Source organism: Sus scrofa, chromosome 6 (assembly GCF_000003025.6).
Source record: "Sus scrofa isolate TJ Tabasco breed Duroc chromosome 6, Sscrofa11.1, whole genome shotgun sequence".
Taxonomy (NCBI): Eukaryota; Metazoa; Chordata; class Mammalia; order Artiodactyla; family Suidae; genus Sus; species Sus scrofa.
The window spans coordinates 70551990-70567824 of NC_010448.4; the positions used below are offsets into that span (position 1 = coordinate 70551990).

General features: G+C 39.8%; 1 protein-coding gene across 13 annotated transcripts in view; it reads left to right on the top strand.

Annotated features, from left to right (window-relative positions):
• Window positions 1-15835, top strand: part of KIF1B (kinesin family member 1B) — a 168322-nt gene that overhangs the window by 56847 nt on the left and 95640 nt on the right. For 3 of the 13 annotated variants that reach the window (XM_021095321.1, XM_021095313.1, XM_021095314.1), the window contains exons 10-15: window positions 92-109; window positions 5545-5620; window positions 9622-9700; window positions 11001-11143; window positions 12081-12122; window positions 15607-15818. In XM_021095321.1, coding sequence (XP_020950980.1) covers window positions 92-109; window positions 5545-5620; window positions 9622-9700; window positions 11001-11143; window positions 12081-12122; window positions 15607-15818 — 570 coding nt within the window. The remainder of the gene's footprint in view (window positions 1-91; window positions 110-5544; window positions 5621-9621; window positions 9701-11000; window positions 11144-12080; window positions 12123-15606; window positions 15819-15835) is intronic. The other 10 variants (XM_021095315.1, XM_021095322.1, XM_021095316.1 and 7 more) reach the window with 5 other exon arrangements.

Sequence of the window (15835 nt, forward strand, 5' to 3'; positions counted from 1 at the left end):
TTTAATTTATGACTTAAAATTTAAACAAAATATTTTCTATTTGGAGGCTTATCCTGTGTTTTCATTCTCTTAAATGCTTTCACATCTGTAGGATAACTGCACCAGCAAGGTATGGTGAAGTTTGGCAGAAATGAAGTAGCTATAGAATCAATTGTAATGATTTTAAATCCTCAGCTGGATGTATGGAGGCATAAGTAGGAATGGAACCTTCCAAAAACTTCCTGCTATTTGTTTTCTAGCTCTGGAATTTAGAATTGCTTTTTAGGGTGACCTATGAATCGTGAGACTGCACACCAGAGTGATTTAAGGAACATGGTGTGTGCTTTGGAGAATGAATAAGGGAGCAAGAAACAAACTTGAGGAAGCTTGCACATTGTGTTATCATATGCTGCTTCTCCTAGTGATCTGTAGGATTGCTGCTTGAAGAAGTCTCCTGTGAACCTCTTGAAGAGCAGTAAAAGATACTTCTTTTCTTTTTTTTTTTTTTCAGGGCTACACCCACAGCATTTGGAGGTTCCCAGGCTAGGGGTTAAATTGGGGCTACAGCTGCCCACCCACACTACAGCCACAGCAGTTATCAGATCCAAGCCATGTCTGTGACCTACACCACAGCTCACGGCAACACTGGATCCTTAACCCACTGAGTGAGGCCAGGGATTGAACCCACAAGCTCATGGTTCATAGTCGGATTCGTTTTTGCTGCGCCATGACTGGAATTCCTAAAAGATATTTCTTAAGGGTACCATTCTAAAACATAGCTGGTTTCTTCAAATTATTGGTATATTTTTCTTAAACCTCTTGTATTATCTTGTTTCCCCCCATGAAAAGTCATGGATTATTTAAATCATCGAAAATTTTTTTCTACTCTTTGGTTATACATAAAGTACAGGCTCTGAAATTAAGTTAAGCTGCATCTAGAAAACATTATTTGCTTCCTTATTAATCCAGAGACAATAGATTTTTCTTTTATACTTCTAAAGAGAGATTCCAGAATGTATGGTGTTCCCATTGTGCATAGGAGGTTAAGAACCTGACTGATATCCATGACGATGTGGGTTCGATCCCTGGCCTTGCTCATTGGGTTAAGGATCTGGTGTTGCCATGAGTTGTGGTATAGGTTGCAGACACAGTTTGGATCCTGTATTGCTGTGGCTGTGGCTTAGGCTGACAGCTGCAGCTCTGATTTGACCCCTTGCCTAGGAACTTCCATATGCCACGGGTGTGGCCCTAAAAAGCAAAAAAAAGTATTACTGCTCTTTTGTATAAATAATAGAGCACTTAATAGATTGTTCTGAATCACAAGAGTAACATTGGCGATAGAGGTAGTATCTGCATTGAAAAAAATTTTTTTTAGGGCCACACCCGCAGCATATGGAAGTTCCCAGGTTAGGGGTCCGATTGGAGCTGTAACTTCTGGCCTACACCACAGCCACAGCAATGTAGGATCCGAGCCTTGTCTGTGACCTACACTGCAGCTCACGGCAACGCCGTATCTAACCCACTGAGCAAGGCCAGGGATTGATCCCAGGTCCTAATGGATACTAGTTGGAGTCATTTCCACTGCCCCACAATGGGAACTCCGGAATTTTTTTTTTTCTTTTTTTCTTTTTTTTTTTTTGTCTTTTTTGTCCTTTTAGGGCCACTCCCGAGGCATATGGAGCTTCCCAGGATAGGGGTCTAATCGGAGTTGTTGCTGCTGGCCTACACCAGAGCCACAGCAACTCCAGATCCAAGCTGTGTCAGCAACCTGCACCACAGCTCACGGTAACACTGGATCATTAACCCACCGAGTGAGGCCAGGGATCAAACCTGCAACCTCATGGTTCCTAGTCGGATTCATTTCTGCTGCACCACGACGAGAACTCATGAAATGTTTTTAAATATATGAATTTGTTAAATAAAATAGAAGTTCCTGTCGTGGCTCAGCAGTTGACAAACCTGACTAGTATCCATGAGGACACAGGTTTGATCTCTGGCCTCACTCAGTGGGTTTAGGATCCGGTGTTGCTGTGGCTGTGCTATAGGCCAGCAGCTGTAGCTCCAATTGAACCCCTAGCCTGGGAACTTCCATATGCCACAAGTGCAGCCCAAAAAATAAAATAAATAAATAAAATAAAAAGTAATGTAAAGCAAAACGAATCATAGAATAAAAAAATGGATGTTGGGAGTTCCCGTTGTGGCGCAGTGGTTAACGAATCCGACTAGGAACCATGAGGTTGCGGGTTCGGTCCCTGCCCTTGCTCAGTGGGTTAGCGATCCGGCGTTGCCGTGAGCTGTGGTGTAGGTTGCAGACGCGGCTCGGATCCCGCGTTGCTGTGGCTCTGGTATAGGCCGGCGGCTACAGCTCCGATTCGACCCCTAGCCTGGGAACCTCCATATGCTGCGGGAGCGGCCCAAGAAATAGCAACAACAACAACAACAACAAAAAATATGGATGTTCTGTACTTCTACAGAAACATTAATAAAACATAGTGCTCTTTTTGTTATTGTTGTTCTGTTCACTGGAAGAAGCCACCTTAGATTAAAACATCTCTTCTATTTGACATTTTATAAGTATGGACATTCTTCAAATATCTAATCTTGATCCAAGAACTATGAAGATTTAAAATTTAGTGATAATTCTAATTTACCCTGTCCATCTGCTCATCTATTAATATCCATATCAACCATAAGAAAAGTATACAAAGTATTTATGTATTTCCCACATTACTCTGTGCAACAAAATTTTGCAAATGATTTCTTTTTTTTTGTCCGCCCCTCAGCATATAGAGTTCCTGGGCCAGGGACTAGATCTAAGCCGCAGTTGTGACCTACTCCACAGCTTGCAGCAACGTTGGATCCTTAACCCACTGTGCTGGGCCAGGGATCGACTTCGTTTCCTAGTGCTGCAGAGATGCTGCCGATCCCCTTGCACCACAGTGGGAACTGCTGCAAATGATTATTATTATTATTATTATTTTTTGTCTTTTTGCAATTTCTTGGGTCGCTGCTGCCGCATATGGAGATTCCCAGGCTAGGGGTCCAGTCGGAGCTGTAGCCACCGGCCTACACCAGAGCCACAGCAACATGGGATCCAAGCTGCATCTGCGACCTACCCCACAGCTCACGGCAACACCAGACCCTTAACCCACTGAGCAAGGGCAGGGACCGAACCCGCAACCTCATGGTTCGTAGTCAGATTTGTTAACCACTGCACCACGACGGGAACTCCCACAAATGATTTTTTTAATAATCATTCTTATAAAACCCTGTTTAAAACTTTGTGTCATAAACTATAACAGATCAGAAATAAATTTTAGTTTTTATGTAATAAGCATGAATTTTTGATGACTTAAGATGTATTGTTATTTCCACTTGTAGAAATAGGATTATTACTATCTATTAATAATGTTTCTTTTTAGAGAGGTTAATAATCTAAGTAAAGCTTCTTAGGTAACTATTGAAACACATATTTTAAAAAAATGTGAATATGAGGACAGTTGAGATTATTCGTATGAAAGCAAATATAGAAGAAATGGCTAAAATTTTGGAGTATTTTCAAATGAAAGAGATTGAAGTTCTGTTTATGCTTCTTCATTTAGTTACTCCTTAATTGAGCCTAATTGACAGAACTGAAAATAGCAAATTTTATAAATTGACACTGCTTATTTTTACAGTACTGTTGGAGGTCACTCTAACTGGCACACTTTAAACCTTGCAGTGTTTTGAGTGCTAATCATAGACACAGCTGCGTGTTTAGGTACATCGGGGAACTGGAAAAGGATAAGCTGCGGTTTCTGGCCTCAGGAATTTTATGGTGGCATGAAAGTCCCACTCAGCTGTGAATGATGAGAGGGTTAATTGTGGCTAGAAGTCTATGTAATTAAAAATAGAACCTGTTGTGGGAAATGACTTTCTAATTGGTGGAACGTGGTCTGTGGGTGGAGTGGGATGAGATGTAGGGAACATTTTTGATGGGATGGAATTCAAGTGCCAATTAGCCTATTTCCTTTCCTCTTTAACAAACCAGAGGTCAGCTCCTTAGTACTCTTTTCTGAATACCTATGCTTTAGCAAGAAGTAAATCATCCTTCGTTTAACTTAATCATAGATATTATCAAAAATGGATTACAAAACTGCCTATTACTGAGAAGATGTTTATCACTGAACCCTGGCTTTGCCCTTAGTAGCTTCTTAAATTATCATGACACAGTAGTCAGCAGATATTGGAGTAGCTATTTACATTAAGTCTTTGTATTGTTTCTCACTTTCAGAGGATATAATTTTCTCCATTTCAGTACTGGTTTTGCTTTGGTGCTTTTTGCTTTATCCTGTGATAATGAAAGGGCCACAGAGGGAGTAGTAGGAATAAACTCTTGATAAATATAGAAAATTTACCTTGCAGTCTTTATGAAATTCCCGATTAGCAGATTATATCACTTTCTTAGACCTTTTCACTTTGAGTCCTAATTCTAATGATTGGATTCATTTTGGACATAATTTCCTTTTAAAGAAACTAAATGTGTATTACTATTAAAGAGTTACTAGATATGCAGTAAGCCACTTGATGACTTGGCGGTTGGCCAAGTAAATTCATCAACTCAATAAATTACTCCTACATATCCAGTCTGGAGTGCACAGGATTTACTTTGCCCTTCTGTAAAAGTAAAAATTATTGTTTGAGGATTGGGTATTAGATGATATTAAGGAATTGTTTGTTTGTTTGTTTTTAGGGCCGCATCTGTGGCATATGGAGGTTCCCAGGCTAGGGGTCTAATCAGAGCTGTGGCCCAACCCACTGAGCAAGGCCAGGGATTGAACCTCTAACCTCATGGTTCCTAGTTAGATTCGCTTCCACTGCACCTCGACCGGAACTCCAGGAATGATTGTTAAGTTTTAAGTCTGAGAATGATCTTATAGTTAGGTTTTTTTTAAAAAACAAAACACAATAGTGTCCTTCTCTGTTAGAGATATGTTCCTGAAGTGTTTATAGGTGAAATGTTGGATTTGCCCCACATAAGCTATAAAAGACAGAATATTGGATAATAGTATTGTGTTAAATTTTCTGGGTTTGATTATTGAACTGTGACTGTGTAAGATAATGTCCCTATCTGCTGAAGTGTTCAGGGATAAAAGGGGATGGAGTTTGTAGTTTCCTCCAAAAGGGTTCAGGGAAAAAGTGTAGTAAAGTGTTTGAGGGATCATTGAGACATTGTACAATATTGATACAGGTGGAGCTGCATGATGGATTCGTGGTAGCTTGTTATACTACTCTCTAAACTGCTGTATATGTTGTAAATTTTTTGAAATAAAGTATAAAAGTAAAGAGTAAACAGTATAAAAAAGTAAAAGTAAACAAAATAAAATATAAAAGTAAATAAAATATAAAAGTAAACATCGTAGGTATTGTGAAGAACTGAAGCTGCTGAGTGTTAAATTTCAACAGTGATGAGGTCTTACTGTAATTTAATTTACTTGGGGATTTTAGAGTGGCTTGCCTTTCATGTGAATTATTCTTCTCTAACAACAATAAGGGAGGCTCAGACCATTTCTTTCTGTTTAACAGAGTAAGAAGAAGAAGAAAACTGATTTTATTCCCTACAGAGATTCTGTACTTACTTGGCTCCTTCGAGAAAATCTAGGTAAGTTCATCACTCGGGTGTAATCATCATTTTAAAGCTGTGTACTGATTATCTTCTGTGGTTAATTGTCCTGTATGTCTATTTTCGAGAGGAATAATCTCTAGATGTCCATGTTACTAACTTGAGTGCTCTTTCCCTTTTTTCATTTTTATTCTTTATTTAAGCTGTTTGGCTTTGCTCACCTTTATTTTATTTTTGTTTTTTTCTACCAGCTTTGTTGAGATATAGTTGACATGCAGCACTGTGTAAATTTAAGGTGTATAGCATAATGATTTGACTTACATACACCATGACATTATTATCACAAGTTTAGTAAATAGTCATCCTCTCATATAGATAAAAAAAATTAAAGAGAAGGAAAACATTTTTTTCTTATGACGAGAACTCTTGGGATTTTTTCTCTTAACAACTTTCATAGATAACATACTGCAGTGCTAAATAATTATATTCTGTTGTGTATTACATGCCTAGTACTTATAACTGGACGTTTGTACCTTTGGACCACCTTTATCTAATCTCCCCTCTGCCCCACCCCCCCATCTCTGATAACCACAAATCTGATCTATTTTGCTATGAATTTCTTTGTTTATGAAGTATAGTTGACCTACAATACTGTGTTAGTTCCTCTTAAACAACATGGTGACTTGGTATTTCTGTACATTTCAAACTGATCACCATGATAAGTCTAATCACAGTATATTACCATACAAAGATATTATGTCATTATTGACTGTATTTCCCACACTGTATGTAACAATTTATATCTATGGGTTTATATTCCCTGCAGTGTGCAACAGCTTGATGTGAGATCTCAGTTCCCAGACCAGGGATTAAATCTGGGCTGCAGCAGTGAAAGCACCAATCCTAGCCACTAGGCCACCAGGGAACTCCCTATATGGATTATTTTAAGTTACTAATCTCTTAAATTCAAATGCATTTTTAACAACCTAACTTTTTTATTCTCCCCATTCATGTTTAATATTTTTGATGTCATATTTTACATTTTTTGTTTTGTGTTATCTCAACTATTTATTGAGAATATAGGTGATATTTCTACTTTTGTCTGTTAATCTTCCTACTTTATACATGGTTGATTTACTACCTTTACTGTATATATATAGACTTTACCAATGAGATTTTTCCTTTTGTAGTTTTCATGTTTTTAGTTGTGGCCTTTTCTTTTTTAGTTAAAGTCCCATTAACATTTATTTTAAAGCTGGTTTAGTGATGCTGAACTCTTTTAGCCTTTGCTTATCTGTAAATCTCCATCAAATCTGAATGAAAGCCTTGCCAGGTAGAGTATTCTTGGCTATAGGCCTCTTCCTTTCATCATTTAAAATATATCGTGCCACTTCTTTCTGGAGAGTTTCTGCTGAAATGTCAGCTATCTGATAGCCTTCTGGGAGTTCCCTTGTAGTAACTTGTTGCTTTGCTGTTCCGTTGCTGCTTTTAATATTCTTTCTTTTTTCTTTTTTTTTTTTCCTTAAAGTGCTGCAGTTGCAGCATATGGAAGTTCCCAGGCTAGGGGCTGAATCAGAGGTGCAGCTGCCAGCCTGGCCACAGCCACAGCAATGCCAGATCCAAGTCGCATCAGCAGCTTGCACCACAGCTCATGGCAATGTTAGATCCTTAACCCACTGAGTGAGGCCAGGGATCGAACCCACATCCTCATGGATACTAGTTGGGTTCATTACTACTGAGCCACAATGGGAAATCCAAACATTCTTTATTTAAAGTATCTTTGCCATTTTATTTATTTTTTATTTTTATTTATTTGGTTTTTAGTGCGGCACCCATGGCGTTTGGAGGTTCCCAGGCTAGGGGTTGAATTGGAGCTACAGCTGCCCACCTATGCTACAGCCCCAGCAACATCAGATCCGAGCCACAGCTGTGACCTACATCACAGCTCATTGCAATGCTGGATCCTTAGCCTACTGATCGAGGCCAAGGATCGAACCCGCATTCTTATGGATCCTGGTTGGGTTTGTTAACCATTGAGCCACAAAGGGAACTCCTATTTTTGCCATTTTAATTACGGTGTGTCTTGGTGTTGTCTTCTTTGGGTTGATCCTGTTTTAGACTCTCTCTGATGCCTCCATTTCTGTTTCCTTTCCCAGGTTCGGGAAGTTTCCATCTATTATATCTTCAAATACGTTCTCTCCCTCTTCTCCTTGTGCATCCCCTAGAATTCTCATATTAGTACACTTGATGTTGTACCAGAGGTCTCTTAAACTGTCCTCATTTCTTTTTATTCTTTTTTCTTTTCAGCTTTAGTAATTTCCACTACTCCATCTTTTAGCTCGATGGTCTTATTCCTCAGTATTATCCAATATACTCTTGATTCCTTCTAGTGTATTTTTCATTTCAGTTATTGTACTCTTTATCTCTTTTTGGTTCTTTATATTTTCTAACTCTTGTGAAAAACTTATAAATACTTACTCTGTTCTGGGGTTCTTAAGGCAGCAGATCCACTGGTGGGCAGAGCCTATTCCAGCACTAATAAGCTAGAGGGAGGACCCCAGAATGGAACTTGCCTGCACCAGTGTCCCCCAAGAACAAGCTCCCCCAAGTGGCTGCTGCCAGTGTTTGTGTCCCCAGGGTGTTCTGCCTCTCCAGGAGACTTTACAAGATGAGCATGTGTGTCTGACCCAGGCTTATTTCAGATTACTGCTTCTGCCGTGGATCTCAGAGTATGTGAGGTTTTATGTGCACCCTCAAAGAGTGGAATCTCTATCGTCCACAGCCCTCTGACTGTCCCAAAGTTAAGCCCCACTGGGCTTCAAAGCCAATTTTTCTGGGAGCTTGTCCTAGTGCAGGAGCCTGATGTGGGGCTCAGACCCTTAGCTCTTTCATGAGAACTTCTGCAATTGTAATTATTCTCCTTTGTGGGTTGCCCACCCAGGGATGTTGGTCGTGACTGTGCAGCCTCTCCACCACTCCTACCTATCTCATTGTGATTCTTTATGGATGTAGTTGTAGAAGATCTTTTCTGCTAGTACTCCAGTTTTTCTTAATCAATAGTTCTGTAATAACTGTAATTTTAGTGTTCCTGTGTGAAGAGGTGAGCTCAGGGTCTTCCCATTCTGTCTGGGCTACCTCCCTAGACTTCCTCACCTTTAAATCAGTTTGCTCCCATATCTCGTTGAGTTCAGGACATGAACTGTAGGGTGGTTGTTTATCTGACCACACACCAGCTTCAAACTGTTACTCCATCTTCCTTTTTGAAAAGAAATGTTTCTTTGAGGTGCACATAATTAAATGTTACCAACCCATGCTCCTTTTTGCTGATGTTTTCGGACCTTCAGGTCAGGGCCCTTTATTCACTCTTCATTAAGTCCCTTTCCTTCCTTCTTTTTTTTTTTTTTTTTTTTGTCTTTTTGTCTTTTGTTGTTGTTGTTGTTGTTGCTATTTCTTGGGCCGCTCCCGCGGCATATGGAGGTTCCCAGGCTAGGGGTCGAATCGGAGCTGTAGCCACCAGCCCACGCCAGAGCCACAGCAACGCGGGATCCGAGCCGCATCTGCAACCTACACCACAGCTCACGGCAACGCCGGATCTCTAACCCACTGAGCAAGGGCAGGGACCGAACCCACAACCTCATGGTTCCTAGTCGGATTCGTTAACCACTGCGCCACGACGGGAACTCCCCTTTCCTTCCTTCTTGATGAGGAGGAGAGAGTGATTAGTTGTGTCACACATTACTGATAGAAGGAAGTGGCTGAGAATGACCTGTTGGACTGTCATGTGTCACCATTGATTTTCACGTCACTAGGGGTGTCTTTGGTGGAGTGCTTGAGATTCCAGGAGCGGGAAGAGGGAAACTGGACACAGTACATCCAGACACTGAGATTTAGGTATAACAGTACCTGGCATGGGATCATTAAAAAATATCTATTGATTAAATCTTGGAATCTGAGATTGTGCTATCTGATTTGACACATTCAATGAAATTCTTCTTTCTAAAATGAGTATGATTTGAGATAATCACCATTCATCTTTTTAGGTGGTAATTCTCGGACCGCAATGGTTGCTGCCCTGAGCCCAGCAGATATCAACTATGATGAAACTTTGAGCACTCTCAGGTACTCCAGTGTGATGTCAGTAGCTAAAAAGAACACAGTGCCACTATTAGTCATTGTGCCATGGATTTTCTTATGCTGTGCAGGTGGTCGCTTGAGTGAATAATCATCTGTTCCTCTCTCTCATAACAGAGAAAACATAGGAGAAAAGTTATTTTTATTATAATAGAAATCACTTGTTTATAGTTTTCAGTTTCGTTGAGAAAGCCAGGAACTTTTTCATAGGAAAGATAATTAAATCTGCTCAAGTGAGACTTTGGGGTAGCTTTTAGATAATAGTAAAAATTGCTGGAATTCCCTCGTGGCTCAGCATGTTAAGAATCAGGCATTGTCACTGCTATGGCTTGGGTAGCAGCTGTGGTGTGGGTTTGATCCCTGGCCCAGGAATTTCTACATGCCATGGGCACAGCCAAAAAAAAAAAATTCTTAACAATACTCATTTCTATTAAAGCATCCCTTTCTTGTGTTTGTCATTATAGAAATGTTCCACATCATAAAAAATAATACAGTTATGGGAGTTCCCATGTGGCTCAGGAGTGATGAACTCGACTAGTATCCATGAGGACATGGGTTCAATCCTCAGCTTTGCTCAGTGGGTTAAGGACCCTGTGTTGCTGTGAGCTGTGGTGTAGGTTGCAGACATGGCTCGAATCTGGCATTGCTGTGGCTGTGGCTGTGGTGTAGGCCAGCAGCTTCAGCTCCAGCTTGACCCCTAGCCTGGGAACTTCCGCATGCCAAAGGTGTGCCCCAAAAAGACAAAAAAAAAAAAAGTAATAGAAATAAAAGTAATACAGTTATGAGTACATGTGATATTTTAAAAATTACTAACAAAATGTTCACTATAGGACAGTTTTATATGTGAATAGGTTGTATTGCTTAGCTCACAGCAATGCCGGATCCTTTAACCCACTGAACAAGGCCAGGGATCAAACCTGTGTCCTCTTGGATACTAGTTGGATTCATTTCTGTTGTGCCACAGTGGGAACTAGGTTGTATTACTTTAATCTGGAACTTTCAACTCTTCTCCCATTAAAGAGATTTTTGATATAGTGGAAGGAGCACTGTATGGTCTGATGAATTAGTTTTGAGTCCTCTCTCTGATATTTATTTCCTTTGTGATCTTGAGTAAATCATTTATTGGAGTCTTCATTTTTATAAAGTACTGTAAAGCTGCTACAAATGTATTATTAAAGCTCACAAAAATGTGTAAATACTCAAGTTTGATTTAGAAATAATGGTATGTTACTTATGAGAAATAGAGCATTTGAGGAATGGCAAAATCGTGTTTTCTTTTTGGATCTAGATATGCAGATCGTGCAAAACAAATTAAATGCAATGCTGTTATCAATGAGGACCCCAACGCCAAACTGGTTCGTGAATTAAAGGAGGAGGTGACACGGCTGAAGGACCTTCTTCGTGCTCAGGGCCTGGGAGATATTATTGATAGTAAGTAAATTAAGGATCAACACAAAATCTATTCCTTTCCTCTCCAGGGTTCTTAAACTTCAGTTTAAGGAAGTTGATGAAGCTAGGTGGTAGAGAAAGAGTTTTCTTTTCTCCCTTAACTTCTTAAAAAGCCCATTGAAAACGATATCAGAATTCCTTTATGTAATGTTCTATGTACCAGGTTATCCATTTGAACTCTTCAAATTAGTTTTTAAAAATAATATATCACTACTTGCATTTTTATTAGATTTCTATTTTTGATCAGCAATGAAGTTTATTTAGAATGTTGTTTGGAATAATTCTCAGTGAGAAAAATATCTCAGTAAAAATATTACTTGAAATTTTTGTTTCTGAGTTGTGAATGTCTCTGGATTAATGTAGTGGCTGTATATGTGTCAGAAACTCCCCATTCCAGTCTCTTTTAAGGTAGGATTTACCTTCGAGTGGTCACCCTCCTACAGAATGATTGAATGCCCCTGAATTGCTCCTTACTTAAGAAGGGGAAAAGAATCTATTCCATTCAAGTTCAAGAATTAGACTTCCAGAGAGTCTTACAATGTTGTCTTAAAATGGATCTTTTGTAACCTCAGTGTTCTGTCTGCATAATGTCTAATCAGAAGTTCTCTTGAATTAACTAGATTATTCAGGTAGAATAGTATATGGGCTTATTTAATAAAGCATGCTTTTATTTTTTGAGTGTAAGATTAATGTATTATTTGGAATTCTGAAGAGATTTTCAAGGCCTCTTTTCATATAGTTCTTACTGATTAGCTCCTGATTTTACATGAATACGTACGATTTGTAGAATGATAATATATTATTCTTAGTGTTAACGTTTTCACCTTCCCAAATGCCAAATACCGCTCTGCTCCCTTTCGCTGTGTCACTGCTGACCCTGAACTTTGACCCTTGTATTTTCCCTCTTGCTTACCTTCAGTTGATCCATTGATCGATGATTACTCTGGAAGTGGAGGCAAATGTGTGTATTTCATGTATTGGTTATTTCCAGTACTCTGACTTGCTAATCTGCCTTTGCTGGATCAGCCTTAAAATGAGCTTTGCATGCCAGCAATCCTAACGGGGAAATCCCAGACAGAGCACACTGTAGGTTCAGAAGTGATCCTATTTTTGCCCTTTTCCATTAGCAAAGCAGTCTTTTGCTGAACTTCAGTTTGTGGCTTGAGTAAAGTTCAGAGGCTTAAAAACCTTTTGCTGTTTTTAATCTTTAGCTTTTCCTCTTAAATGTGATTAAATTGAATCCAAAGTCATAGATGATGAAGATAGTGATGCAGTAGCTCACAGTTACTGAGTGTTTATAATGTAGCAGGACCTATTCTAAGTATCTTGAAAACAGTATTTCATTTAATCCTGTCAGTGACTCTGATAAAGTTCCATTTTGCCCATTTTACCAATGAGGACACTGCTGCCTGGAGTAGTTATTAGTTTGCCGCTGAGTAAGATCCCATGGTTTGTATGTGATTAGACTGGGTAGGGTTAACTCAGAGCCCTAGTTTTTAATCATTATTACACTTTTTTGGCCTCCTGATCCTTCAGGGTCTGATTATTTAATTGAAAAATGCTTTTAAATTACCTATACAATTACGAGCTTTAATGTATATATAATTGAAAACAGTCACTTCTAGGAGTTCCCATCCTGGCTCAGTGATTAGCGAATCCAACTAGGAACCATGAGGTTGTGGGTTCGATACCCGGCCTTGCTCAGTGGGTTAAGGATCTGGCGTTGTCATGAGCTGTGGTGTAGGTTGCAGACGCAGCTCAGATCCTGCGTTGCTGTGGCTGTAGTGTAGGCCAGCGGCTATAGCTCCGATTTGACCCCTAGCCTGGGAATCTCCATATGCCGCAGGAGCGGCCCTAGAAAAGGCAAAAAAAAAAAAAAAAAAAGACAAAAAAAAAAGAAAGAAAAAGAAAACAAGCGCTTCTAGTTGGCCAAATCTCCGTGATTGAGTAGATTACAAATTAAATTAAAAAAAACTTGGGTGTCTAAAATGTGTGCTTGAGGAGTTCCCGTTGTGATATAGTGGAAACAAACCTGACCTAGTAACCATGAGGACGCAGGTTCGATCCCTGACCTTGCTAGGTGAGTTAAGGATCTGGCATTGCCATGAGCTGTGGTGTAGGTTGCAGACGCAGCTCAGATCCCAAGTTGCTGTGGCTGTGGTGTAGGCCAATGGCTACAGCTCCAGTTCGACCCCTAGCCTGGGAACTTCCATATGCCGTGACTGCGGCCCTAAAATGCAATAAAATAAAATAAAATAAAATGTGTGCTTGAAATGAGGCTATTTTATAAAGGATTACGTGCCATTACTCTCTCCATATCTATCATCATGTTGGTGAGAAAGTAATTTTTTACCCTTTTAAGATAATTCATCAAGGGATTACTATCTTAGGGTAATTTAAGAATCCTGATTTTGAAGGGGTTAAGTTTTAGATTTTTATTGATTCATTCATTCATTTCTATAGTAGGGCATGTATAACAGGCTTGGCAGACAGTGAGCAAATACCTGGGAGAAACCAAATATAGCCCTGGTGCTGTGGTGAGGCTGGGCCTTGAAGATGCTATAACGTCCTCATTACAGAGTGACTCTTGGACTGGAATGGCTCTGTCTGAGATTTCCAAAGCCAACTGATACTGGTGTGGGAACGATACCTCTTGTTCTTGCTTTTGTGCTCAAGGTGGTGCTGCTGCCAGCTTGCTGCCTCACTCTTCTCTGAGCAGTTGTGGCATCTTCCTGAAAAGCTATGCATGACTAAGTTTTAATTCTGTGTCGTGCAGAAAAGCAGCCCTGACTACTTCTGTTTCGACCACTGCTCTTAATTCCTTTAGGGCTTGCATGTGTCAGTTGGACCTTTTAAACTCCATCCGTCCTCTTCTTTCCCACCTTGCTGCCATCACTTGATGGCTAATTTTTTGCTCCAGTTCTATCCCCCTTTTACAACTTGCCTGTTTTCCTATGTTCTATATTTGCAGATGGTGGTTTTCAAACTGTCTTGAAGCAACCACTGGTTTTAAGAGGCTTCAAGAACTCGATTTGATTAAGTTGAGATGGATAGACCCAGAGAGAGCTAACAGTAATTTTTCTGACTCTTTGTATTGATCCATATTATATCCTTTAAGGAAAATGTGGTTAGTTTTGCTATGAATTTTAAGCAGTGTAGATTTTCTTACATTTAAAAATGGGCTAATTTGAAAATAGGAATGCACCAGTACCTATGGATTTCCTCTGATGCCTATTTGGGAAGAATGACTAATGGAGGAAAGCACCAACAGCAAATTAATGAATTTCTTGTTTGTGGCTCTTTTTACCAAAACTAAGTTTAAAAGCAAAATCTACGGCTTTATTAGTAAATGAGAGTATGCCCCTAAAAACTTGTATTCCGTACTAGGAACTAGGCTTCCCGGTGACTCATGGTCATACTCTTAGGCAGAGTAAGAGCCGTACTTATTATAATCAGGCTTAATTTTTGTTGTTCATTTTGATGAATGTAAGCTACACCCAATTCAATAATTTCCTTATTGTTCTTCCATGTCGAGGTAATCAGTTTTGAGTTCTTAACCAGGACTTATACAAAACTCCTGTGAGTTCTACAATTATCTCTCCTTTTTTTTTAGAAGGCGTATTTTCAAAATCCTTTTTAGGAGTTCCCATCATGGCTCAGCAGAAACGAATCTGACTAGTATCCATGAGGATACAGGTTCAATTCCTGGCCTCACTTGGTAGGTTAAGGATCCAGCGTGGCCGTGAGCTGTGGTGTTAAGTTGCAGACATGGCTGGGATCCTGAGTTTCTGTGGCTGTGGTGTAGGCCAATGGCTATCGCTGTGATTCGACCCCCTAGCCTGGGAACCTCCATATGGTGCAAGTGCAGCCCTTAAAAAAAAAAAAAAAAAAAAAAATCCTTTTAACACACAGAGAATGCTACTATGTGCTGAAATTTTTGTTTTAATGTAATATTTTCTTTGGAATTTGTCCTGAATGCCGTAAAGTACTGGGTAGGCTGATGTGCACTGATATTGATGAATACATGATCATCTTTTTCCCCCTACTATTACAGACTGCTGGGATTTACTAGTGTAATCCTAAACCTTATAGATTTGGAGCCGTAGAAGAAATAGACGGAATGTAGCACAGCTGTTTGTGCCTGAGCATTACCCTTTCTTTGAAGCTCTGGTTGCTCCTGCCCGATACAGTGTTAACCCGCACTGGAACTTTTCAGTTTCTAAATTCAGAAGTGGTTCTTCTCCTCTACAAGACCAGTATTAAAGACAGACACGTTTTAGAACTGCCATCTAGAACAATCATACCTTGTCTTTGTATCATAACTTGTCTTTGTCTTGGCGCTTTGATGCTGTCCTTTCTTACACTGGTGTTCCTTCCTGTCTTTTTTCTTCTGCTCCTTTCCCTCTTTTCTACTTTTTCTTCCTTCCCTTCTTTCTATCTCCCAGATCTGAAAGATTTTCAGAACAATAAGCATAGGTACTTGCTAGCCTCTGAGAATCAACGTCCTGGCAATTTTTCCACAGCATCCATGGGGTCCCTTACTTCATCTCCATCTTCCTGCTCACTCAATAGTCAGGTGGGCTTAACATCTGTGACTAGTATTCAGGAGAGGATCATGTCTACACCTGGAGGAGAGGAAGCCATCGAACGTCTAAAGGTAAGTAGTAACTCAGA